General features: G+C 33.8%; 1 protein-coding gene and 1 long non-coding RNA gene across 3 annotated transcripts; both read left to right on the top strand.

Annotated features, from left to right (window-relative positions):
• The first annotated feature begins 1,197 nt into the window (after positions 1-1,197).
• On the top strand, positions 1,198-22,055 carry LOC143252694 (S-adenosylmethionine synthase-like). 2 transcript variants are annotated; one of them, XM_076505235.1, is made up of 9 exons: positions 1,198-1,455; positions 6,833-6,910; positions 10,236-10,358; positions 11,201-11,313; positions 15,409-15,552; positions 16,215-16,433; positions 17,455-17,637; positions 18,335-18,468; positions 19,564-22,055. In XM_076505235.1, exons 1-9 carry the CDS (start codon positions 1,260-1,262, stop codon positions 19,688-19,690), a joined length of 1,317 nt encoding a protein of 438 aa, XP_076361350.1. In that variant the 5' UTR covers positions 1,198-1,259; the 3' UTR covers positions 19,691-22,055. The 2 variants fall into 2 exon arrangements, with proteins under 2 accessions (XP_076361350.1, XP_076361351.1); XM_076505236.1 differs by lacking the exon at positions 1,198-1,455 and adding an exon at positions 4,526-4,549.
• Positions 3,455-4,549, top strand: LOC143252696 (uncharacterized). Its single transcript, XR_013029109.1, has 2 exons — positions 3,455-3,589; positions 4,373-4,549. It is a non-coding gene; the product is annotated as an uncharacterized LOC143252696 (long non-coding RNA).
• Positions 22,056-25,639: the final 3,584 nt, after the last annotated feature.

The following is a 25,639-nucleotide window of genomic DNA, read 5'->3' on the forward strand; positions in this document are numbered from 1 at the left end:
GTCTTGTATATAAATCCCTTTATCATTCTAAAAGGAAATAAAAAAAAACTTTTCCCAGCTCTTTGGTGGCTCAATGAAGGATCATAGTACTAAAAATCGAGTTTTGATACCAGCGGCAGACATAGCACAGGTAACCTATTATTTAGATTTGTGTTTAGAAAAGTCAATTTATTTACACGTTTAAAAGGAAAGCTCATTCTTCAGGTATCGTTTAAACAATGTAATAAATTTTAGTATTGTAAATGCTTCGGTCCTCAAACTGTGACAATTATCAATATTCGAATATAGCTCTTCTTCAAGTGGCGCTAGTGATAAAGGTATTTTTAGAGTTTTGCTACTTAGGTTGTTTTAATGTCATTGAATCACTCATTTTTCGCCTCTCCAAATAGGTGTATCTTTGGCCTTACATTCGTTTTGTTTTTTTCCTTATACATCAAACAAATATCTTGTGACGAAGGACATTGCTTCACCAGTTACGTAGATCTTATGACACTTGAACTTTGACCCAGTCAATGAAACTTTAAGATGGTTACAAGTGGACTTACGTCAATATTTTATGTGGCAAGGTTGTTAGAATTTTAAGAAATTAAAATAAATATGTTGATTAACAATAAAACAGTTCTTTCTTTTTCGTTTTTATGTAATTCTGTATCTTGAAGCATTGACTAAATTGCTGTTTTAGAAATAACATTTTTTTACGATACACTTAATGGTTTAGCGCAAAGCCCAAACATTTTATGGTTTACTTGTGATATTGAATTGGAACTTCTGGTTCTTTTACTTGTTGGTAAGTTATAAAATATTAGATGCTTTTAGAATACTCTTTTTAAATACAATTCAGTACCCCTGCTGGTATATCAGTAAGTCTAGGGATTTACAACGCTAAAATCAGGATTCGATTCTTCTCGGTGGACTCGGTAAATAACCCGATGTAGCTTTGGTATAAGAAAACATACAATTCAGTAATTTTTTTCTTTGTGGCAATAAATTTAGTAGTTATCTAACTTAATATTTCCCTGCTATTTGATCCCAGTATATTCTAAACAAACCATTAATACTCAAGTCGAGGACAGTACGTAGAAGTTATGTTTTTTTCTCATTTTTAAAACCATGTGATTTCACTTGCATCACGATGTCTTCAAGTTTTGCCCCTTAAGATCACGTGACATTGGAGTTGTGCATATAAGCTGCGGCTGCTGGTTGTATCAGTCTCTCGATTTTGAGACTTAAGCCGTGTTGTTTACAAGAGAAGTAAAGACATGACAACAGACCTTGGAGCCGGAATTCCTTCGAGTCAGTCCTTCAACAGTTTTATGGAGATGCATCAGCACCTCCATCAAGACACCGATGGGCTACCTAGCTGGCCTGTCCACGTGCACGATGGTTATATGGAACATCCGGGTCGTGGAGAGGTGTTTTTATTTACCTCAGAATCTGTAGGAGAGGGTCATCCAGGTAACTTGCAATAATATCTTATTTCTGTGAGTGTGAAACAACCATTTGAGGTTTTGCTATAGGGCCACGTATGTATGCTTACTTCGTTAGTTTCAAATAAAATTGTAAACACACAAAGAAGTTTAATAGATATTAACGATAAATATGGTTGTTTTTATTCAACATAAAGTGAAGTCGTATTTTGGTTAAACGTTGAACCTTTTGTTTCATCATAAAAATATGTGAAACTGTAGTTGAGATGTTTTTCCACTACTTAATTTATTTTTGTGAAATGCATTCTACTTTAATGATCGAAGTAACAAGAGTCGTTTTGTGTAAAGGCTTCGAAAGAGGTATTCTTCAAGCAAGACATTTTCCCTCTAATGAAATAGATTCCAAATACAAATCGAGATCTTGTACAGTCTCGTGGTTAGGACACTCGATTAGGACACTGCAATCTTTGGGTAGTAGATTCGAATCCAGTCATCGCACATGCTTGCCCTTTCAGCAGCGAGAACTTCATAATGTGACAGTCAATCCAATTATTTGTTTGTAAATGGTAGTGAGTGATACTGATTAGCTGACATTATTTTTGTTTATCAATTCAAAATTAGGGACGACTTGCACAGATAGCCATTGAATAGCTTTATATGCGGCCCGGCATGGCCAGGTGGTTAAGGCATTCGACTTGTAAACCGAGGGTCGCGGGTTCGAATCTCCGTCACACCAAACATGCTCACCCTTTCAGCCGTGGGGCGTTATAATGTGACGGTCAATCCCACTATTCGATGGTAAAAGAGTAATCCAAAACTTGACGGTTGGTAGTGATCACTAACTGCCTTCTCACTAGTCTTACATTACTAAATTAGGGACGGTTAGCGCAGATAGCGCTCGTGTAGCTTTGTGCGAAATTAAAAACGAACCAAGCTTTGTGGGAAATTGAATAAACAAACCAAAAGCCAAGAAAATTACGATGAAGTAGTAATATCGTATTGCATTGTTCTCAAATATGGAAAGTATAAAAGCAAATATTAATTGTGTAAGTTGTGCTGTACCTGATACTTATCCGTTGTGTAACCTTAAATAACTTGTTTATTTAAGATTTATCTAAAAATCACTTTAATACCTATTGGGGGCTCGGCATGGCCAGGTAGTTAAGGCACTCGACTCTTAATCCTAGAGTCGCGGGTTCGAATCCCTCTCACACCGAACATGCTCGTTCTTTCAGCCTTGGGGACGTTATAATGTGACGGTCAATCCCACTATTCGATGGTAAAAGAGTAGCCCAATAGTTGGCGGTAGGTGGTGATGACTAGCTGCCTTCCATCTAGTCTTATACTGCTAAATTATGGACGGCTAGCGCATATAGCCCTCGTGTAGTGCCCCATACTAGCACAGCGGTATGTTTGCAGACTTACACAACTAGAAACTGGGTTTTGATACCTGTTATGGGCAGAACAAAGATAGATCATTGTGTAGCTTTGGGCTTAATGCCAAACAAACCCTCGTGTAGGTTTGCGCGAAATTCAAAACCAAACAAACTATCCAAATGTTGTCGATGAAGAAATACACAAATATTCGAACGTATCAACTATACCAGATAGACCCCTACATAGTACAATAACGTACTTCGATAAAAATTGGATGAAAAACGAATTACTATGCGAACCAAACAGGTACCTCATACATGATGAAGTTAGTCCCAAACATCTCTCCCAGGTCAATATACATTTTAAGTATAAAACAATAAGTAAATAAAAATAAAAAATAAATATATAATAAAAATGTATATGTGTGTGTGTGTGTGTGTGTATATATAATAATTTTTTTTAAAAAATTAAAAAGTGCCACCAATAAGCTTGAAATCTTGCTGATAGGGCAAAATAATACCCATATTTGTATCACAATACATGGACATTGCCCTGAAAAGGGTCGGAGAAATATTTAGTTCAATCTGACTCAAAAATGAAATAACTATCAATATCAAATACTGCAAGACCGCATAAGTACGGGAAGGAGGAAGAGATCAAAGATAACCTGACCCTCTAGGGTACGAACACATCATACCCAAACACCGAGAGAGAGTTGTTGAAGAAAGCAACAATGGACATTATGGACAGTACTCGTATTAGCAGAAGGGAAGATTACGTTAACAGTAATATTCATATTTGTTATATTGTACCTTTGCAGTACTATATGTAATTGGTGTTGACAAAGAATGTTAAAATCATTCGGGTATATGGAATTCTACGCATAAAATAATACGGCTTTAAATGTTTGAGCTACTTCAAAGAATAATATTATTATTTTCAGTGATAGTTTGTTATATATATTTAACCCTTAAATTATAATTATCGATTTGTTTCATTATTTCCGAGGTTTACTATGGGGGTATACGTATTGCATCATATTAAGATATTTCGTTTTTGCTTGTTGTAACGCTCAGTGTAAAGAACTGAACAAAAACATTACGGGAAACCACTCAATTTTATGGTAAGATCCATAGAAGATCCAATTATTAAGTGTAATATTGCAGTATTTTTGTTTATGTATTTTTTCTGTGACTCGTATGTTTTTAAGTACCTGTAACTAACAAGCAGTTTATAGCGTAAACAGTTTATAAAAGTGTGTTAAAAGGCCGATGGGGTACATGTAAGTAATTTCTGAATTGGTAAGAAATATGTTTCAAAATCTCCCGTGTCACGTGTGTTTACGTTATTAATTGAAATGCCTTGTACTTTGAACTAGAAAGACGGTGACCTTTCAACAGCAACTGGGACTTAAGGGTTGACAAGTACAACAAAAAAGTGGTTAAAACCGGTTTTATGCGGTTCTACGTGATGACTTTAGATTTTTATACAAGATATCAGTTTTTCTAATTTAGATCTGTAACACTATTAAATTTAGATAACCATATATTTTTCACTTTGTTCTCAAGGGGTTTCCCGCTGGAACAGCGGTAAGCGTTTAAATTTACAACGCTGATATCAGGGGTTCCATTCCCCTCGGTGGACACAGCAGATAGCCCGATATGGTTTTGCTATAAGAGAAATACAAACAAAGTGTTTTCGAAGAATACCTTCACACATCGGAGAAATTCGGAAACGACCTTGAGGTTTGAACTTGTTGACGAATAACTAATATCACTATTTAGAATTAAAAAAAAAAAATTACAAAGTCAATCAATATATTCAACAAAACATTGAACTGAAGCACTTATCAAAGAACTTTTATGACCTATAAAATTTTAATAACGAAAACTTAAAGAACTGGTGTTTTCTGGAGTATTGAGATCGATTTTTGACTTGTGAATAATGTTTTTTATTATACAGTCAGCACTGAAAACCTAAAGAAACAAACAAACAAAAACAGCATTGAAACTTGATATTGATAACTTTATACAATTATTTTGAATAAGAAAAAAAATTATGTTGTCTACCATTTAATTTTCTAAGTATACGGTAAGAGGGAAGAAACAACACTTCTTTTTTAACAACGAACTGCTGAGGGACAGTTATAGTTTTAGTTTAACACTTCCACACAGTTTAACCTCACAGTGGTACAGCAGTATGTCTTTGGACTAAAAAAATACCTTTCTTTCTGGAGTGCATTTTATTCTTTTCCTATTCCAGTTTATATATTTCAACGGCTTTTCCTTTTTCCTTAGTCTAGAAACTAATTCTTGATTCTTTATGTCGCGTGGAAATCTTCTGAAGAGCAATCTTAATTAAAAAAAACAAGTTTCTAAATCCTTTGCAATATGATTGTCATAGCATCGCGAGTTTAAAGGTCAACAGATCGATGATATTCATTGTTTTACGTCCAAATTATCTGGCTAATGGAGTTAAATAGGGGGGATGGGACTGTTTTGCATGGCATTATGTAGTTCTATCAGAAAAGTGGAATATTTTGAGGTTGCTAAAATTGACCCCTTAGTAGAGTGTCCTAAAATGACATACTTTTAGGATCAAAAGTTAAGAATAGAAATGTCGAGAAAATGATATCAGTTATTGTTTCGAAATACGTTAATGTATTATATATATTTATATATGTGTGTATGTATGACAGGAAGTGGGGACTGGTGGAAATTTAGAGTTTTGTTTTAGAAACATTTTTAGTTGATCAAAAATGTATTTGTTTATGTAGAAAAAAATTCACACTATTATAAAAATAGCAATAGTACTTTTTGTTAATTGTACAATCAAAAAAATATGTTTTGTTTAAATAATTTATCCAGTATCACTGTCATACATGCAGACTTATTATTCGAAACATTTGATGGCGTTCATATATCAATATATCCATCCATTCCATAGGGTAGAAAAGAAATGTATTTGTAGGCATTAGCAAATAATATATTTTTCGATTATGTACGATAAATTTACTTCTGGGCAAGCTCTATTTTTTTTAATGTTGTCTTATGACTAATGTGTTATTTTCAGTACATATATTTGTTTGGACGTGTTATCTTAAACATATCAGGAACGTTTTCACTTAGCACCATAATACTACAATGTTTCCAATACTTTTTCGATCAGCTCATCTTCAGTTGAATAAGATAACCTGTATTATTATTATAGTGTATGTATTATTGGGCCGTATCTAAAAACTATTAACGCTATGGAGCATTCAGTGCCATTGTACATTTTTACACTAGTCACGAAAAAGCATTTAGCGTCGGTTAAAAGTAAAATCATCAAAGGATAACATTTATATACTGCATAGCAGATGCTGAGAACTGATAGTAGTTTGGAAATTACAATACAACCTACAAACTTATCAAACATGGACATATGTTTGCTTCTCGTAGTCTGAAAATGTGTGACTTGCGTGATTAGGATGCTACAGTCTCATAGATGAAGGTATCTTGCACGGTCTGGTAGTTAGCACGTTCGACTCGCAATCTGTAGCTCGCGGGATCGAAACCCTTTGTCAAAACTCCTCGCTCTTTTTGTCCTGGAGGCGTTATAATATGATAAGTAGTCTCACTATTCGTTGGTAAGAGTAACCCAGGAGTTGTCAGTGGGTGTTACTAACTGCCCTCTTTCTCTGAAAATTAGGAACGGCTCGCGCGTATAGTCCTCGTGTAGCTTCGCGCGAAACTCAACAAACATACTTTGAATCATAACGATCCTCAAATACTGCTTGATTCCTATTTCTATTAAGAACATAAGTATAACAATCTTGTACAAAATGTTACATGTTAGAATCACTAAATGAAATTATTGTAATGTAATGATGAACTGTTAATTTCAATAGGTTCTAAAGACTCTAGTCTGTGTATGTTGGGAATTTTTGTGTATGAGTATGTGTAGTTTGTTAGTTAGTTCTTAGTAGCACCTTTAGTACTCATAATTCAAATATAAATACTACAGGACGATTTATTTTTTCCTAATAGATAAAATGTGTGATCAAATCAGTGACGCCATTTTAGACGCGCATTTATCCCAAGACCCAGATGCAAAGGTAGCGTGCGGTAAGTAAACTGATAAATCAAATATTATAACTAGATGTAAAGTAAAAATAATTATATCACAACAGTCAAAGAGCTATTCTATGCCGATTATTCAGTGTATCTTGTTACCAAGCCGGTTATCTGAGTCTACTTATTTCAACACCACCATTATATTTCATTCTTAGACACGGAAATATATATATCTATATATGTGTGTGTGTGTGTTTGCACATATAATCATATATTATTAAGTATAGTTTAGTAATTTATTGCTTCTTGTGATTAAACAAAATTCATAAACTAGCTCTTATTTACTTCTCAGTGATTATATTGTTTTAACGGTAATTAAATATATTATAAAAAAACCCAGAACAAAACCCGTAAATATAAAGGACTATTACACTAAGTATACACACATTATCGTCGTGCTAAGAATCGTGTGCTTACGTGTGTGTTTCAACGATGTGTTTAATATCAAAATTGCACTATTATTACTAACCCTAATGTTTTACAACACACTGTAACTGGAAAAAAATAGAAACATCTGCTTACAGACATCCATTCTCTCCCAGATATTAAATAGACTAGATTTTCAGCTAACTGATTTAATGCTTTATTACGATTGTGTCTTTATCATGTTATATATATTATATGAATACATGTAAGCTGTCAAGCAATTTGAAAAACAAAACAACTGACTGAACTGATTTTCAAAGAGGACAGATTAACAGATGATTTAGTGATTTACATTGCTCAGCTTCTTGGTTCTGACAGTGGTTCTAAAATAGACAGTGTTAGAGGTTATTAATGGCTATGACTAGGCATGGCCAGGTAGGTTAAGGCGTTCGACTCATAATCTGAGGGTCGTGGCTTCGAATCCCTGTCGCACTAAACATGCTCGCCCTATCAGCCGTGGAGGCGTTATTATGTAACGGTCAATCCCACTATTCATTGGTAAAAAAGTAGCTCAAGAGTTGGCGGTGGGTGGTGATGACTAGTTGCCTTCCCTCTAGAATTACACTGCTAAATTAGGGACGGCTAGCGCAGATAGCCCTCGTGTGGCTTTGCGCGAAATTCAAAAACAAACAAACAAACAAACCATTAATGGCTATTAATCCACAATTTCTCATCAGGTAAATGGCTGGAAGGTTATCTTGAGACCGTCATTCTCTTTGTCAAAGTGTGTCATCGAAGAATGTAACTTAGATCCTCAGCATACGTTTCAGGAGCTTTCAGATGTCCTTACTATAAAAAGAGTAGCCTTGCGTGAAATTCAAAACAAACAAACAAACCTTACTATGAAGAACTGGAATAGTCACATTGCGAAGGCAGGACTACACGTTAATAAGTCGTTTCCACCGGATGTTTCTACTTTTTTGTTCACCCCCCCCCACAAACGATGTAACCAAATTTATATTTTTTTAGCTATTCCTTTAGCGTTAAAGGAGTTTTTTTTTCTGTTATCGCAGAGTTACAAAAGTTTAATTTATTAAGTACATACAACATTGATAATAATTATAAAAATAGTAATAAAATAGGTGTATAATGCAAATATTAGCTTGCATTGTTGATTAAAAAAGTTGTGAAACTATAAAGCCCAAACCCTTTAAAAGTTTTGTCTCCAGGATAAGTTTTTACAAGAGACACAACAATCCAGTAGAGACCTTACGATGACTTGCCTATCTGTAAGTGTAGTGTGCATGTTACCTTCAGAATAAAAACATAAACAGTAAAAATAAGTAGCCGATTTGTGTCTGGTCAAGCTTTATTGTTTAGGATAAATGGAACTAACCAAACGATTGAAACCGATATTGACCTTCAAAACATGGGATGAGATGAGCTAGAGGAAGGTGTTTTTTCAGATGAATCCAAATTGTAGTTCTTTGACAAGTATCAACGATGGGAGACTAATACACGAGTGCTATGCACCTTAGCTAATGTTATTCGATAACCTAAACATAATTGATGACACCCTGATCGCTGACAGGTACAAAACGTTTTATCTTTCAACGAGTGAGCGATTCTAAGCACGTAGAAAACGTGGTAAAACGATACCTAATCTGAGGAAAACAATGAAACATTCGCAGCAACCGCTTGGTCTGAAAAACGTCCAATGAAATAACTTAAAATAACTTAACAAAGTTATATTAATTATAACTTAATATAAATAAATAACTTAAATATATGACATTTGGAACAGTATTTCATGATCGCATGTTGAAAAACTCGTAAAAACGGACGAACTGCTCTGTTTGGGAAATACCAAAATATTAATGCATTGTATAGCTCGTTTATTACTAATCTGTATTTTTTGTAATAATTATCTTGAGCCATTTAATTGCAAGAAAATATTTTTCTTTACCCCTATACGTATATCACCTTGGGTTTCTATAATTATTTTTCTTTACCCTATACGTATATCACCTTGAGATTTTGTAATTATTTTCAATACTGTATATCAATATTTAAAGTAGGCAAAGCACATTGAATGCAATAAAATATTCATACGAGACATTAACTAATTTATCAGTGGTTTTGATAAATGTGGATTATTTCGCAAACGTAAGAATAGTTTCATTTTAAACAAATCTATTACGTCGCTTAAATTAATTCATGATCAGGGGCGTAGATTTTTTACATCGGATGGGGGGGATGATTTTTGCAACCACTTATATGGACTGTTCAATTTGCAAATTGGTAATCTCTGATTACGTGAACCTGAAAGCTGTAAACATGCAGTCACAGAGTAATCTTGTTGCCACGATACTTGCATGTATACTTAGGCCTACTGACTGATACTTACGAACTATTGCTTAGATCGAAAAGCTTAGAAGCACGCCTATATTAAAGATGTACATTTCGGCTACTGAAAAAGCCTACATCTAAGTCTAATTATGTAATTCGATTGATAAAAACACGAGAATCACAAGTACAAACACACAATTTGTAGGTCTGTGATGCAATAAAACAATTCAACAGACCAAACTGTAGAGGGGGGATGATTGTATGAACCATACCCCCCACCTAAAATGAAGGGGGAATGTATCCCCCATCCCCCAGGATCTACACTCCTGTTCATAATCACTGAATGTAACCGAAATAAATGATCTTATATATTAAGTTACGTGTTGTATAAGTTAATATATCAAGAGGTTTTTACCGTGTTGAGTTGCATTGATATTTCTGTATGTTAGAGGAAAGTCTCCAATGTAATATTTTTGTTCGCGTCATCGAAATCGAAGTAAATAGAATAACCCATCGCATGCTTTTATCACATATATTACAATGCTAGTAAAACGTTAAGAGACAAAACAAAACCTAATCACTTAAGTTCTTTCACCTGCAGAATGTGTAACTAAAACGGGTATGGTTCTTTTATGTGGAGAGATCACTTCCAAGACACACGTGGATTATCAGAGGGTTGTTCGAAACACTATTAAGCATATTGGTTACGACGATTCTTCTAAAGGTAAGCTGCTTTATTGGGTTTGTGTAACAATGATTCTTTCCGGTCTGTACTGTGGTAATTTTTCAAGCCTAGAACTATGTAAATATACCATAGAAAGGAAGAAAAACGGCGGATAATCTTCTAGTTTAAAATTAACGATTTTTACAGATACAATGGAAATAAAATTTTATGTGTAATTTCTGTTATAAATGATACTATACTATGTCATCAGTACAGTTTAATTTTATTAATGAAAAATACCAAAAGATAATGATTTTATGTGAAATATACTGTGTATAAACTTAAGAATAAACATGTTTTATTTGTTTTTCATTGAGAAAATATTATTCTATTCGATAATTTTCGTATTAATAAAGTTGTTGTTCAGCACAATGCTATATATTGAATTATCTGCACTCTGTCCACCGCGGAGAACTAAAACCAGGTTTTAGGGTTGTAAATCCTTAAGCTTGCCGCTATCACAACTTGAGCACTTGTCTTAACTGAACTAGCCAGAGAATAGCATCGTTTAATTAAAAGAAGTACTTTTTATTTCTGTAATTGTTTCTTAATTTTTTACGTTAAAATATTTGTATTTCTTTTATTCTCCCTTTTTGTATATCAATACTGTGACTAAATGGCATATAGATGGATAGAACTGAACATGTATTTAAATAATTCGCTCGTGTAAAGTACCGGAAGTAGTAATCTACAAGCGTTGCTGAGAGACTGAATAAAGAACGTAGTGTTAAAAAAGTATAACAGGCTTAACACTAATCAATTATTTAATAATCTGAGTAATTAATTAAGCTATTGTAATTTGTTTAATTCTATTTATTGAAGGATTTTATCACATTTCACAGGTTTCGACTACAAAACTATGAATCTAGTGGTTGCTATTGAAGAGCAAAGTGAAAACATTGCTAGCGGGGTTCATCACGAAAAGGACGAAGACACATTGGGAGCTGGAGATCAGGTTATTTTCTATATTTATTCTAAGAATGATTCACAGAAAGTTTATGGATAGTTTTCCCACAATTTTATGGATAATGTATCAAAATAATTTGAAGCTACATTTTAATTTTTCATTTATCATTCTAATGGAACCTTCAAAAGAATCAATAACGTAAGAGCCACGTACGATAAACTTCAGATGCTTAAGAACCGCAAGACATGAACAAATCTTACACACGTTTTTATTGTCAGATGAACATTTTGTTACATAAATTGTATATAAATATTAAGAAATGCATGCACGTAACAATATTTCTTCATTATGTAGTTTGTAAACTGTTAAAATGTATTAGTTTCAATAATCACAAAGTACACATATATGCAAAATGTTTTCAAAATCCTGGCTGATTATTGTTTTAACTATATTGAGCGTATTTAATACGGTAATGTACTATGGAAACATCGAAGAAAAATATACAAATTTGCATTTCATTAACATTAAATGAGACTGTTAAAAATAAAAGGGTTAAAAACAGATATTTTTAATGATATTTATTTGTCTTAGTAAATATCTCGTCGAAACATGGAGGAAAATATGTAAGAACAATAAAATTAGAGATATTTTAATCAGATACCACCTTAGAAAATTTTATTCTTATCATAATATTTTCCATACGCAAACAGACATTGATATAATTATCAGGATATTTTCTGCTAGTAGAGGTCTTGTGAGTCTCCATCTTGGTTGTGATTCGTTGAAATTTCGGCTGATATGTTGTCAAGGCTGTACGAATTAGCTCAGTCAGGTGTTGATTTGTATGGACTGTACGATGCTTCGACTTCACGAACTTCATTATACAGAGTACAGTGATTCACAGCAATATGTTGGGCTGAAAATTGAGATGAGTTGCACACTGGTTTTCTTCAGTTCAGGATATTTTATTTCTGGAATTTGCTTCAAGAATTCAATTGTAGAATGGAATTTATAGATCATCTTTAGACCCAGATCATCCTGTAGTTCTATTAGTTACATTTTCACAGCAAATGATTCTGTAACCAGAGGTTTGAGAATTGGACAACCATCATTGATCATATCAACCATTAATGGATTTACAAGAAAGGCAAGGTAGGACTTTAGCTTTTGCAAGTCCTCAAACTTGTCTAGGAAATTATCAAGCAGTTATTGTAATTTATCTTTGTATTCTTTCAGTTTGTGGTCTTTTATTTCAATATCAGGGAATGTATTTACTCTCCTTTTGAGACTGGGAAAGTAACTGAAGTTTTTTTTAACAGTATGTCTCTTTGAAAAAGTCTTATTTTATTCTAAAGCTGAAATTGTCTGAGTAAGATCAGAAACAATTTCATCCATCCTCTGGAGTACAAAGTTGGAAGCTTGTAGACTATTCATTATATCAGTAAGGAACGTTAGATCTTGCATCCATTCATAATTTCTCAGTTGAGGAGATAATTTTTTCTTTTCTTTAAGAGAAGTAATAATAGGCTATACCATATCTACAAACTATATTTAAAATATTGCTGGTTGAAAGCCGCCTCACAATGCAGTAAAAAGAGACATCACTGGGTTTATCTTCAAGTTCCAGTTCTTCAATAACATTTTTGAATTGTCAGTGGGTCTTCCCATTTAAGCGTATGAAATTGACAATTTCAATAACAAATTTCATAACACCTTCATACTTAAAGTATCTGGCTGCCAAGTATTCATGATTAATAATGCAATGAACAGGGAGAAACTCTGTAAAGCTGGGATCACTTTTCATAAGTGCAATTAATCCTGCATTTTCCCCACCATCGCAGGTGCTCCATCTGTTGCAACACTGACGAATTTATCTAGTGGAATATCAGCGCTTCTTAAAGCTCTGTCACGCGCATTTTTAATTTCAACATCACGAGTTGTTTCTTTTAGTGCCACTAAATCCAACATCTCTTCCTTCACGAACAAATACCGCCAGTTGTGGGTTGTCTTGTATGTCTGTAGATTCATCAAGGGCTAAACTGAATGCAAGGGAATTCTTTAAATCAGTGGCGGCGCCAGGATATTTTCGTTGGGGGGGGGGGGGGGGCTGAGGTAAACTATGGAGGGGCTTCCCAAAATGCCATTATTATGAAGTACAGATGGTAAATTATAATAATGTAAGTACCAAGGTACATTTCAGAAAGGTGTGCTTTTTCGAACTGCGTTTTCAATACAGTTTTCATTGGAAACTCATACTCTGATTAATAATTCATTATTACAAATTAGAAATAATCTGTTTATGAAAATATGCGTATATGTAAAAGAGGAAGCTCACCTAAATTCCACCCACGGTAATACATAATAATAAAGAAAATCAAGATTAGTTTAGATTGAATATTTAATATACCATTAAGAGTAAAGCTACAAATCAAAAGAAATATAACATAAATACATGGTTTACATAGCAGAAACGAATTATCCCATGTGAAGTTAATACTCTCTGAGGAAAAGTAAGGTCACTATCAAGCTGTCTTTCATCCTAATGAAGACGTTGAGTTCTACAGATCTATGTCTCTTTGATGTTAATTGTAAAGCAACAACGACGATTGTGTTTTCCATATTTTATGAATATATGTGGTGCCGCCACTGCTTTAAATCATTTTGCCTGCAACATGAGCACTTATCTGGGAGATACGTCTTTCTGTAGTGTGTTGTGAAGCTACTGTTTGTGCTATTAGTCGATAAAGTTTTGTGCTATTTGGATCTAACACTGCAACAACTTCAGCTATATTCTTCTTAACAAATTCACCGTCAGAATATGGGCGTTTATTCCATGATATACAAAACTAGCTTCAGTCGTTGTATCAAGTTCCTCACTGAACGTTTTCAAAAATGTCTGCTGGCTAGTTAGTGATGATTTTAACACAGTTAACTTGTTTTTCCGTAATTCTGATTGAGGTGGATAATCAGACGAAAAGTGGTTTGTGATTTGTTTCATAACGGCGTTTCAAGTTACTGACTTTATAATGACTGAGTGATACATTGCACATAAGACACAAAGGTTTACCTCCTTTAATGATGAATTCAAAATCTTTCTCCCACTCTGGCTTAAAATTTCTGTTTTCATCTTCTTACAATTTGATGATGCCATCTTCTATCACAAAATTTTCACAGACACTTCTAAAACATTAAAGTTAAAAGAAATAATAAGCTCCACCACGCGCAACGCAACCAAATTCCGCCCAGTATCACACTAACACTCCGTTAATTTCATTGCCCGCAACACAGCCACACACACCACAATCACGCGATCACAAGCCACGTCCACTAAAACAACATTGTGAACACCGGCTTGTACGATTACTGATTCTCCAGCACAATTCCTCCATAATCCTTGCTGATCCGAAATTTCCTTAATCCCTGACTCAAATCTGGCATAAAAATTAGGATTTAAATTCTTAAATATAGTTACTCACCATAAACATTAAACTTATGTTTTAATCCAGTGGACTCTCAGTTTATACCAGGTAAATAATTATAAAACTTTAAAATTTTTTATTTACCTTTTACATTAATTGCGATGCAAAAGGAGCTCAGCAAACATATTTCTGCGAGCCGCACGTTATATGTCAAAGAGCAGCAGTTTGGTCACCCCTGAATTTCAACTTCTCGTTTTGTGTAGTTTTGTGCTCAATCACAACCGATCATCTGCACATTTAAAAAAAAAAAAAAAAAGATATTGAGAACATTTTACATCTAACATTTGTTTGTAGCACAAAATACACAGAGGGCTAGCTGTGCTTTGCCCGCTACGAGTATCGAAAACAGACTTATAGCGTTATAAATCCGCAGACATCCCACTGTGCCACTGGGGGGAGGCGACTATATAAGATAAACCTTTAAAACAAAACATTCTTGTAGAAATACAGTAAAATTTATTTAGTCAATTTAACAACAAAACATACATTTTAGAAACTATCAAAGGTAGAAAAATCTATTAACTGCACATTATATTTTCATAAAAATCTAGATCATACATACAATATGAATTATGATTAAAAGCAGTTCATGTGAGAGTACGTATGATAGATTTTCATATAAAAATAAAAAAGTATTTGAAACACTTACTTTTATTACTTTTAGGGCTTAATGTTTGGCTATGCTACCAATGAGACTGAAGAATGCATGCCGTTGACTGTCAAATTAGCCCACGTGTTGAATCTACGTTTAGCAGAAATGCGACGAGACGGAACATTCTGGTGGGCTAGACCAGACTCCAAAACACAGGTAAAAACTGCATTTGATGATCAGAATTGTCATGCAAGGAAGAACAATAGTTCATAAATACTTTACACTTTTTTAAAATGAAGAAGATATAATTTTATTGACGTCATTTTTCTTGTGTAATGAAATGAACACAGTGTTCCAGAACATTTCCCCGAACAAGTACAAGATTGATATCTGTTATTTGGGTTATTTATCAGTTACGAAAGTTGTAAGTTATACTATTACTCTATAATCCCTATTTAAGTTTTTTTAAAACTAAATACAACCTAATAAACAACAGTTAAGTAAAAAATCAGAGAAATAACAAGGTAATTTTTAAAGCTATAAAATTTATTCACCAGCGATTCCTTATGATTATATGATTATGATTTACGTATCACGTGTTTTAATTGCTCTTCATATGAATTTTTTATAGAAAATTTATAGAAAAAGTAATTTAATATACTTTTCTACAATGGAATAGGTTTTTCAATAACGTGTTTTTCCTATCGTATCCAATTCGAATAGTAATTTTGGATGTTTTTGAACGAAGTAGTTATTCTACTTAGAAAAAAAAAACTCTTCGAGTTCTGTGTAACATAGGTATATACCCACTTAGTCTGTGATAATTATCTAATTTATGAAACTGTAATAACTTTATCTCATAACTTATTGTATTTTAGGTAACATGCGAGTATTACTTTGACCATGGAGTTGCTGTACCAATTCGAGTACATACTATTATCATCTCTGTCCAGCACTCTGAGGAGATTGGTTTACAGGAGCTTCGCAAACAGATAATGGAGAAACTTATCAAAACTGTCGTTCCCTCCGAACTGATGGATGATAAGACAATTCTCCACATTAATCCATGCGGTAAATTCGTCATAGGTGGACCTATGGTAAGTTAGTGACTGTACAGTTTTACTTAGAAAACTAAGTTCTAAATTAGATCTATTTTTATTTTCCCTTTTCTTATTTTCATCTTTCGAAGCTCCACTCAAATAAATGGTTGAGTCTGACAACGCAAAATGCATATTTTTTCTTTATATTCATTGACCTTGAGATTTTGGCCAGCAGTGTATAAGTCAGTTTCAATAACCTTAAATTGGAAGCTTAACCACGAGATATTGTTTGTTTGTTTGTTTTGAATTTAGCGCATAGCTACTCGAGGGCTATCTGCGCTAGTCGTCCTTAATTTAGCAGTGTAAGACTAGAGGGAAGGCAGTTAGTCATCACCACCCTCCGCCAACTCTTGGGCTACTCTCTTACCAAGGAATAGTGGGATTGACCGTCACATTATAACGCTCCCACGGCTGAAAGGGCGAGCTTGTTTGGTGCGACCGGGATTCGAACCCGCGATCCTTGGATTACGAGTCAAACGCCTTAACGCGCTTGGCCATGCCAGGTCACCACGAGATATACAAGTCAGTTTCAATTACCTTAAGTTAGAAGTTTAACCACGATATATACAAGTCAGTTTCAATTACCTTAAGTTAGAAGTTTAACCGCGGTATATACAAGTCAGTTTCAATTACCTTAGGTTGGAAGTTTAACCATGAGATATACAAGACAGTTTCAGTTACCTTAATTTGGAAGCTAAGTCACGAGATATACAAGACAGTTTCAATTTCCTTAAATTAGAAGCATACACTAACGGGATTACAAAGAAACTTTGATTTTTTTTTTCAAATAACAGTAAAATATCAGAATAACTGTGAGGCATTAAATTATGCAAAATTAATATTACACTTACTAGTGATATGTTTGTCATCTCTGGCGTTTGTTAAATTTCAGCTCAGAAAAGCTGCCATAAACAAACCACAGGAAAACGATAATTTCCATCTGTTTGAATTTAATACTTTACTAAAAATAATGAATATTATAACAGGATAAATAAAACGCCTACCTTCTAATGTTTAGGGTGATGCAGGCTTGACTGGAAGAAAGATAATAGTTGACACTTACGGCGGCTGGGGAGCCCATGGTGGTGGAGCCTTTTCTGGTAAGGATCCTACCAAAGTCGATCGCTCTGCTGCTTATGCTGCTCGCTGGGTGGCAAAATCACTGGTAAAAGCCAAGCTCTGTAAACGATGTCTTGTCCAGGTAAGTTGTTTTAAATTTTCTCTATGCTTTCGGTGTTTGTCCACTCCAAATCTGCTGTAAATCTCAAATCAAGTTAGAGCTTTTGGACCAACCTTCTTGTTGATATTTCTAGTTTTAATGTTTTGCAAGCATCTTAGTGAAAACTGGGAGGGTATGTCAAATAGTTGATACGGAATAATATGATAGTCATTTTATAATATGTTAATCTGGAATAAAATTTGACTCATCCAGAATATATCAAGTAGTTAATATAGAATGAAATGTTACTTGTCCAGAATATATTAAATGCTTAGTTCAAAATAAGCCCCACTCCAGCACAGCGGTAAGTCTACGGATTTAAAACGCTAAAATCAGGGGTTCGAATCTCCTGGTGGCTCAGCAGATAGCCCGATGTGGCTTTGCTACAAGAAAGAAAAACATAAGTTCAAAATAAAATGCAACTCATTCAGAATATGGGAAATAGAGAAATAATCGCAAAGCTTTAAAAAATTAAAGGTTGGAAAACTTTTGTTTAGTTATCAAAATTTATCTGTTATTGTTTCGTACATTAAGAAATTATCGATGATGCATTTTCTTAATTATAGAACAACGTATTTCTTTTATATTTGCATATGTATAAAAACTAGAAATTTGAAAGATTAATATGAGTTTTCGAATATAAAGATGACATATCTATATCGAGTGATTACTGTTTCAGCTCTCTTATGCTATCGGTATATCAGAACCAATCTCTATAGCCATTTTTACGTACGGTACATCGAAACTTTCTCATCTAGAACTACTACAGATTGTTAGAGATAACTTTGATTTACGACCAGGCAAGATCATAAAGTAAGTAAAAATTGTCATTTGTTAATTTTTTTATAAATATATTAAAAATTAAAAGCCTGAAGTTAGAAATTTAAGGTATTGGCTCAAAAGTGTTGTAATCTATACAAAGAAAAGAAAAAAAAAAGACTTTAACGTAGTGTATAGTTTGTTCAGTAAAGAACTCTATTTTATCCCACATTTCAGTCAAGTCTTGAAACTGTGCTCTGATCCAACAGAGGATTATTAAAAATGTTACAAATAATGTATTTTGTTTTACATTTATGTTCGGTTACAGTTTTAGATCGTTTATCCATTTCATATTATTTTGATTTTAATTACATACTGGATGTACTTTTTCAGTGTCCCCGAAAGTGTGCTGCTTCAAGTGTGAATAAAACCAAAATTAAAAGTAACATTTTTTTCTTACTTTTCAAGTTCACTTGTCGTGCTTACATAGTTCATAATTTTTCTTGTGACTTATGGCATGCGTACATTTTACTGACCTCACGACAGTACAGATTAAAATGTTAAGCGTCCCTTATGTGATGTCATTTCAGTGTTTATTGACTGTCTGACTGACAGATAAAACACTACTGTATGATAGTGTGAGTGATTAAAAAGACGATCCCTTCTTTTGTGGGAAAACTAGTGGCATAATATGAATGTACGCAGTTTAATCAATCAGTATGGTTATTTTTACATTTCGTTTATTTTGGCCGTGATGTTAGAATATTAAATTACGGAAAAACCAACTATTAATTTAATTAACTACAAATATTTAGTTTTATTGCTATCTTTCGGCAGAGACATTTTCAACACCTCAAACTACTCGGTGGAATTTTCTTAGGGTTCCGTCCTTACCGATCAGCTATAGATATAGAAATATAGAATTTTTTTTTCTATTAATTTGGGTGTCCGCAATATGAAGGGCTGTCGATGCGTTGCCTCATTTGACTGATGTTAAATATGTCACCGACTGTTGGTGTTGTTTAATATATTTTCGAGTGAAATTGCTCAAAATGTATTTTTAGCAAAATAAAAAAAACCCATTAAACTCGAATTTTATTGTGTAATGAATACTGAGTGAGTTCACGAATATCTTTCTTTCTCTTTCAGGGATTTGGACTTAAAGCGTCCAATTTTTCAGAAAACGAGTACTTATGGGCATTTCGGTCGGGACGATCTTCCTTGGGAAATTCCAAAGAACCTAAAACTACCCTCCGGTTGCCCTTTTGTGGAATAAACATTAGGAAGGAACTTTTGATAAAGTTCTTTTGTTTTTGCATGTTTTATGTTAAAACTGTTTTTGAATGTGACATGAATTGTGGAATCATAATATTTCTTTCTTTATATTCGATCAAAGAATTATAACGTAAAGATACATAAATTTTGTAAATATCTATGCCATATTTTACAGTGTGTAAAGTACTTATTGAGAAGTGTGTTTGTGGTTATCTACAAAGACCTGTTTGTAGTTTATTTGAAGAGTTTAGGTGTTACGTTTTGGTACTTGAAATGTGTACAAAATAGTATTTTATGTTATTTTAATCTGTTTTAACTATTGTTTATATGCGCTAAAGCCTTGGTAACTCTTTTTTATTTTATTTTAAATAAACTATACATCAAAGACACGGGGGTGTACTTAGCCCTTATTACCAAATATATATATTTAGCAGTCTGTTACAGTAATATTATATAAATGTATTTTAATGTTTGTGTTTCTCGGTATAATAGGGGTGGTTGTGTAACAAAAATAAACGGTACCATTCAGTCGTCACGTTTATATTGTAGTTGTGGATAAATTTTCGAAAGAAACTGACTAAAAAATCTCAAGGTACATCACAGGGTTTTTGTAAAAAAATAAAAAAGAAAATTTTATTCGGATTAGAAAATACTCGTATCTGTTGCGTTATTTCGTTTTTAAAATTTGAAGTAAATAGTACAACATAATAAAAAATATAAGGCCGAAAGTGACATTTCTATTAAACGATATGTCCGAAAGTGACATTCCATTACACAACGCTTAGCTGTTATACATATAATACAACTGAGCAATGAAGTGTTTCTTTTCTAAAAGATTACAAGTACTTCGATAAGCACATAAAATATAAAATCCCACTTCTGGGCCTTCTGCTTTACAAAAGAAAGAACATGTATTAATTATTGAAATAATTAAAATACATTTTTGTGGGTCTGGCATGGCCAGGTGGTTAAGACACTCGATTCGTAATCAGAGGGTCGCAGGTTCGAATCCCTATCACACCAAACAAGCTCGCCCTTTCAAGCGTGATTGCGTTATAATGTGACGGTCAATCCCCTTATTCGTTGATAAAAGAATAGTTCAAAATTCATGTATTTATTTATTCCTTGGTTTCGTTTTATTCTTACAGCTTATTCCTGGCACGGTGAGGGTAAGTTTATTTGGCGCTCTAGCCATGAAAGTGAGTTTTCTTTGAGTACTCTAGTTTCTCCTCACAGCAGAATTTCCTTGATTGGATCTATAGATTGCAGTCCTGAAAAGGACCAACCTAAGCTAATGAAAGCTAAAGTAATTTAAGCTTAAACACTAAACTACAACTAACTTGCTTCTTAACATAGTCTACATCTCTCTGCTCACGCCGCCGCGACTACTCGCCTTTTCTTCGTCAGTCATAAACAACCTATCGAAGGTCTTCAGTTCCATTTCCCCACTTAGTTTTCCCCCAGTCTTCCGGGGCGTCTTCGCAGCTTTTCCTGACACACGTCTTGTAGATCATGAACTTTAACCAATGAATTGAGTATTATCATCATATCTCGACGAATTAATTAAATCCAAAAGTCACGTGTCTTATAATTATTAATCGCGAGTGGGGTGAAGGCAAACAAAAGTTTCTGGCCACTCATAATTATTTTTCATTCCTCCTCGGGGAATGAAAACACAATCTAACCAAAACCACCACAAAGTTCTCGGCGTTGACGGGTTGGAACTGACGGCCGTAGACCAGGTCACTGAGCGCAAAACGTATAAACTTTGTGTTTTTCCTAAAGTAGCCATTTCATGTGTTGGGACTGAGTCGAATCGATAGGTGGGTTCCTGGGGCAAATTTACCACCTATATTTTGTTTTGCTTTAACCATTTTCTAAGATGAACAACGGTCTGCTCAAATTTGGCCTGGATTAGCTTTACCAAATATTAACATAAGCTGCCTTTCATTGTATTATTATATTTATCTTCATAATTATCGTAATACATGAATAGCTGGGTTTGTACTTCACTGACCACGTAATAATCGTGTTTCATAACTTTGGGGAAAAAATTAATATTCTGCTATGGCAGATTAGTTATTGTGTTTCGGGCTTATTTTCTGAGAGAGAGAATTAGTTCGTGATAAATTTCAGCGTTTATTGCATGAAGTTATATAGATTTCTCTTTGCAAGTGTAGTTTAGCTAATATTGGTTTTAGTAATTTAATTTATTAAGATGAAAGTTATACTTTGTACGTTAGGATATAATGCTAATGCAATAAGTACTTCAATAAGACAGATAATGTCCTGTTAAAATATGTAGCATGTTCTCTATATAAAACAATTATCATTATGCTAATAAATTGTGAAAGTTTACTTGTCAATATAACATTTCAAAGTTGTCAGTTGTTAATAGGAGTTAAAAAATTCAGGTTTAAGTATGTCATAAATTCCTGGTGAAAACAATTACACAGAGAAAAGTGTGGAAACTATTTCAGTAATAGTTAAAACTATCTGAAGAAAAAGTATATTTCAAACCTAATTACTGATTTTTTGTAATAATATAAATGAAAATTTCTCTATTAGAATAAAACGTTTCTTACAAGAACAAAATATACTGACTTGTTAGTACTTTCAAGCATCAGATGTTTGTAAAACTCAGAAATTTCAAAATTATCAGAAATGTTCCGTCAAGTTTTAAAAATGATTGATCTTGACCCAATGGGAAAAAAAAATGTGTTGGTATATAGTGGATGTTTGTAGGCTTTGAACATTCCGTATTTCTAACAAATAGTGGAAGTTTAAGCTAAGACACACAAACACACGTGTGCATTTATTTATTTATTAATGTCTTTCAAGTTAATTATACCCCTTTCATAACCAGAAGTACTTTCAAAAGGCACCAGTACAAATCCAGTTTCTCAACAAGCATTGTTACAGATAAACTAACGAATATAAAATAAATTTTTCTATTTACAAAAGGCACCAATATAAATCCAATTTTTCAACTTGTTACAGATAAACGAACGTATATAAAGTGAACGGTTTTATTTCCAAAAGGCACCAATACAAATCCAGTTTTTCAACAAGACTAGCTACAAATAAACAAACTTATCTAAAGTGAAAGATTCTTATTCACGTTAGTACTTCAAAGGCATTTAACATCTTTATTTCAAAATAATGGTTAATCAAACAACCATTTCATATTACTGGATATAACATTATTATATGTTTCTCAAAAAACTCAATTGTTTATTTTGTTACAACACTCTGTCTTTTGGGAAGAATTATAAAATCGTAACTGTTTGAAACTTGATATTTTCTGGTTGATAACTATATATTGTAGTGACATTCTTCGGTTTTTGCAGGGCAGTTTATTTCCAACTGGATATGAGATGTAGTTGCTACTACACAATAAATATGCAATATTGTATAAACACCAGAGCAATAGTCACCACCTTTTAAACAATGTTTGGTTCAATTAAACTAAACAAGCTGTCTTTATGATTTATTATAAAATTAATTCACTGGACCATAAATACTAACTTCAATAAAAAAAGAGACTGAAATTCAAAGTTCCTTGTTTATTTAATCAAAAACTATTAATTTTACGCCTGTTTCAAGTTTTTCGCGCAAAGCTACACAAGAAGCAACTAGCTCATCGTCGTCCTTGATATTGAATTGATAAGAAAGGAAGGAAGACAATTAAGAATATCCAACACCAGTTTTCGGGCTGCTATTGTCTGATAGAATAATGAGATCTGATTGGTCATTTATTTATTTATTGTTAAGCACAAGGAGCTAACTTTCCTGTGCCCACCATAAGTATCAAAACCTTGTTTTTGGCGGTGGGAGCCTTTAGGTTTACCACTGAGTTACCAGGGAACGTGGTATTCGATCGTTACTTTTATAAAGCAACCCACATCCCCAAACTGTGTTTTGGTTATAAATCCGAGCACTTAATAACCTGAGAAGACTAATTACTATATTCTGCTCACCCCAATATTCACGCATATAATGTTAAAAATTTCAAAAGTATATAATAGTAATTCTCAACGTTTTAGACACAAAGCTGATTTATATTAAAATGAAAAAGAAAACAGTTTCTTATGTCAGTCAATTTTTTTACCTTACCTGTTCTTAGGTGGCTCATTGGTAAGCTTGAAAGCTTATAAAGTTAAAATTCGGGGTTCTATCCAGCAAAAGATACAGCTCAGATAGCTCGTCGCGTAGCTTGGGATTAAAACAGAGATAACTTACTAGGATAATGTCAGGGTTACTAATTTTACTGAATGATAAATGTAGTGATATACGCTTCAGGTGTCGTGTACTTTCTGGTGATAAACTTACACAAAACAATAAACGATCTTTACTCTTCTGATAATATAAAAAAATGTTTATTTAAACCAAAGCAGGTGATGTTGACTAGGTGCCTTCCCTCTAACCTATCCACTACTAAGTTAGGGACGGCTAGCCCGGATGGTCCTCGAATAACTTTGCACGAAATTCAAAACAAATCAAACCATTTTATCGAATGTACAAAACGCGCGCGAGGGTGTGGGATGAACTTGTGTACTTTTTAAAAACGTGACAGTCAAACCCACTATTCATTGGTAAAAGTGTAGCCCAAAAGTTGGCGGTGGGTGGTGATGACTAGCTACCTTTCATCTAGTCTTACACTGCATAATTAAGGACGGTTAGTGCTGATAGTCCTTGTGTAGCTTTGCGCAAAATTCAAACCAAACCAAAGCTTATAACCGAATTACCGATGGACTACCTTAAGACGAATACGGAAGTAAATTACGTTCTAAAGTAACACCGTGAATTCAGACATGTCACTGTTTAAAAATAGCAAAAATAAAAACAGAATTATGCCGGTACAAAAACAAACAAACTTATGTACCCTATCGTACTCTACTCTTCCATAATCCGAGGGTTGGGTGTGGCCTTCTGGCGAACGTGCCAGACTGTAAATTTGATGTTTTTGATTCGTGCTACGTTGCCTGAAAAACTCTCCACTTACTTTGGTAGCACAGTTTCCACGTGAAACATCGTAATACTGGCTAAGTGCATTTTTGGGGAGATACAAAGTTTTCACACTGACCGGTAAAGTTAGGCTGTTGTGAAATACATTGACCTTCACCGACATAGGATTTGCAAAGGTTGTGTAATTGAGAGTAAACTAACAACTACTTATATTTAATTTCGTTATATATGTATATAGTATTATCAACATTTTCATTATTTCCTGTAAATTTCGCAATAAATTATCGTTATAATTAGCTGATACACCACTTTTAATGTGCACGTACTTCATTTAACTTTAATGATTTCATATAAACCAGGGGTGTGCAACAGGCGGCCCGCGGGCCACAACCCGGCCCGCCAAGCCATTTAGTGTGGCCCTAGTTGTTGTAATCTAACCATGTGGCCTGATCTGTAATCCAACGCAAATGGAATATTTTTAAAAGCATCGATCCTACGGGATTCCCAGGCTTCGACTCGACAAACTTCTAAAATTATCTTTGCAAGAGAGGAGCAGGCCGAATTCGATTGGTCGGCCTCCTTAGGGCATGAATAGGTGACGTGCACTAGCACTATTGTCTACGACTCAACGTCATGTCCTGAACCTCGCCTTTGCCCGCTGGCGACAATTTTCCCTAACCTCTGCTGTCCGTCATTCATTATTGGTGAAAATTTTATTACCTTTTACAGTTACTACAAGAGATTGAAGGTAAATTGATTATTATTTAGCATATTGTTGTGACTTTACTGAATTTATTAAAATTTTGCTTTCAGATGCATCTGATTCTATGTACAGTGTGACCTTGTTATTCGCGGGGTTACGTTCTTTACCCTCCCGCGAATAGCGAAAACCGCGAATATTGGACGCAGTTTTAAAACGTATATGTATGCGATTATATACTATATGAAATGCTTCCCAAACACTAATGATACTTATACTCAT

Source organism: Tachypleus tridentatus, chromosome 6 (genome assembly GCF_004210375.1).
Source record: "Tachypleus tridentatus isolate NWPU-2018 chromosome 6, ASM421037v1, whole genome shotgun sequence".
Classification (NCBI taxonomy): domain Eukaryota; kingdom Metazoa; phylum Arthropoda; class Merostomata; order Xiphosura; family Limulidae; genus Tachypleus; species Tachypleus tridentatus.

What these genes read in the sequence shown, in the direction of transcription:
- LOC143252694 (XM_076505235.1), top strand. Translation starts at nt 1,260, where the DNA reads ATGACAACAGACCTTGGAGCCGGAATTCCTTCGAGTCAGTCCTTCAAC. An exon ending in CATTGGGAGCTGGAGATCAG is followed by an intron (nt 11,314 to 15,408) that starts GTTATTTTCTAT and finishes TATTACTTTTAG; the next exon opens with GGCTTAATGTTTGGCTATGC. An exon ending in TCGTCATAGGTGGACCTATG is followed by an intron (nt 16,434 to 17,454) that starts GTAAGTTAGTGA and finishes TCTAATGTTTAG; the next exon opens with GGTGATGCAGGCTTGACTGG.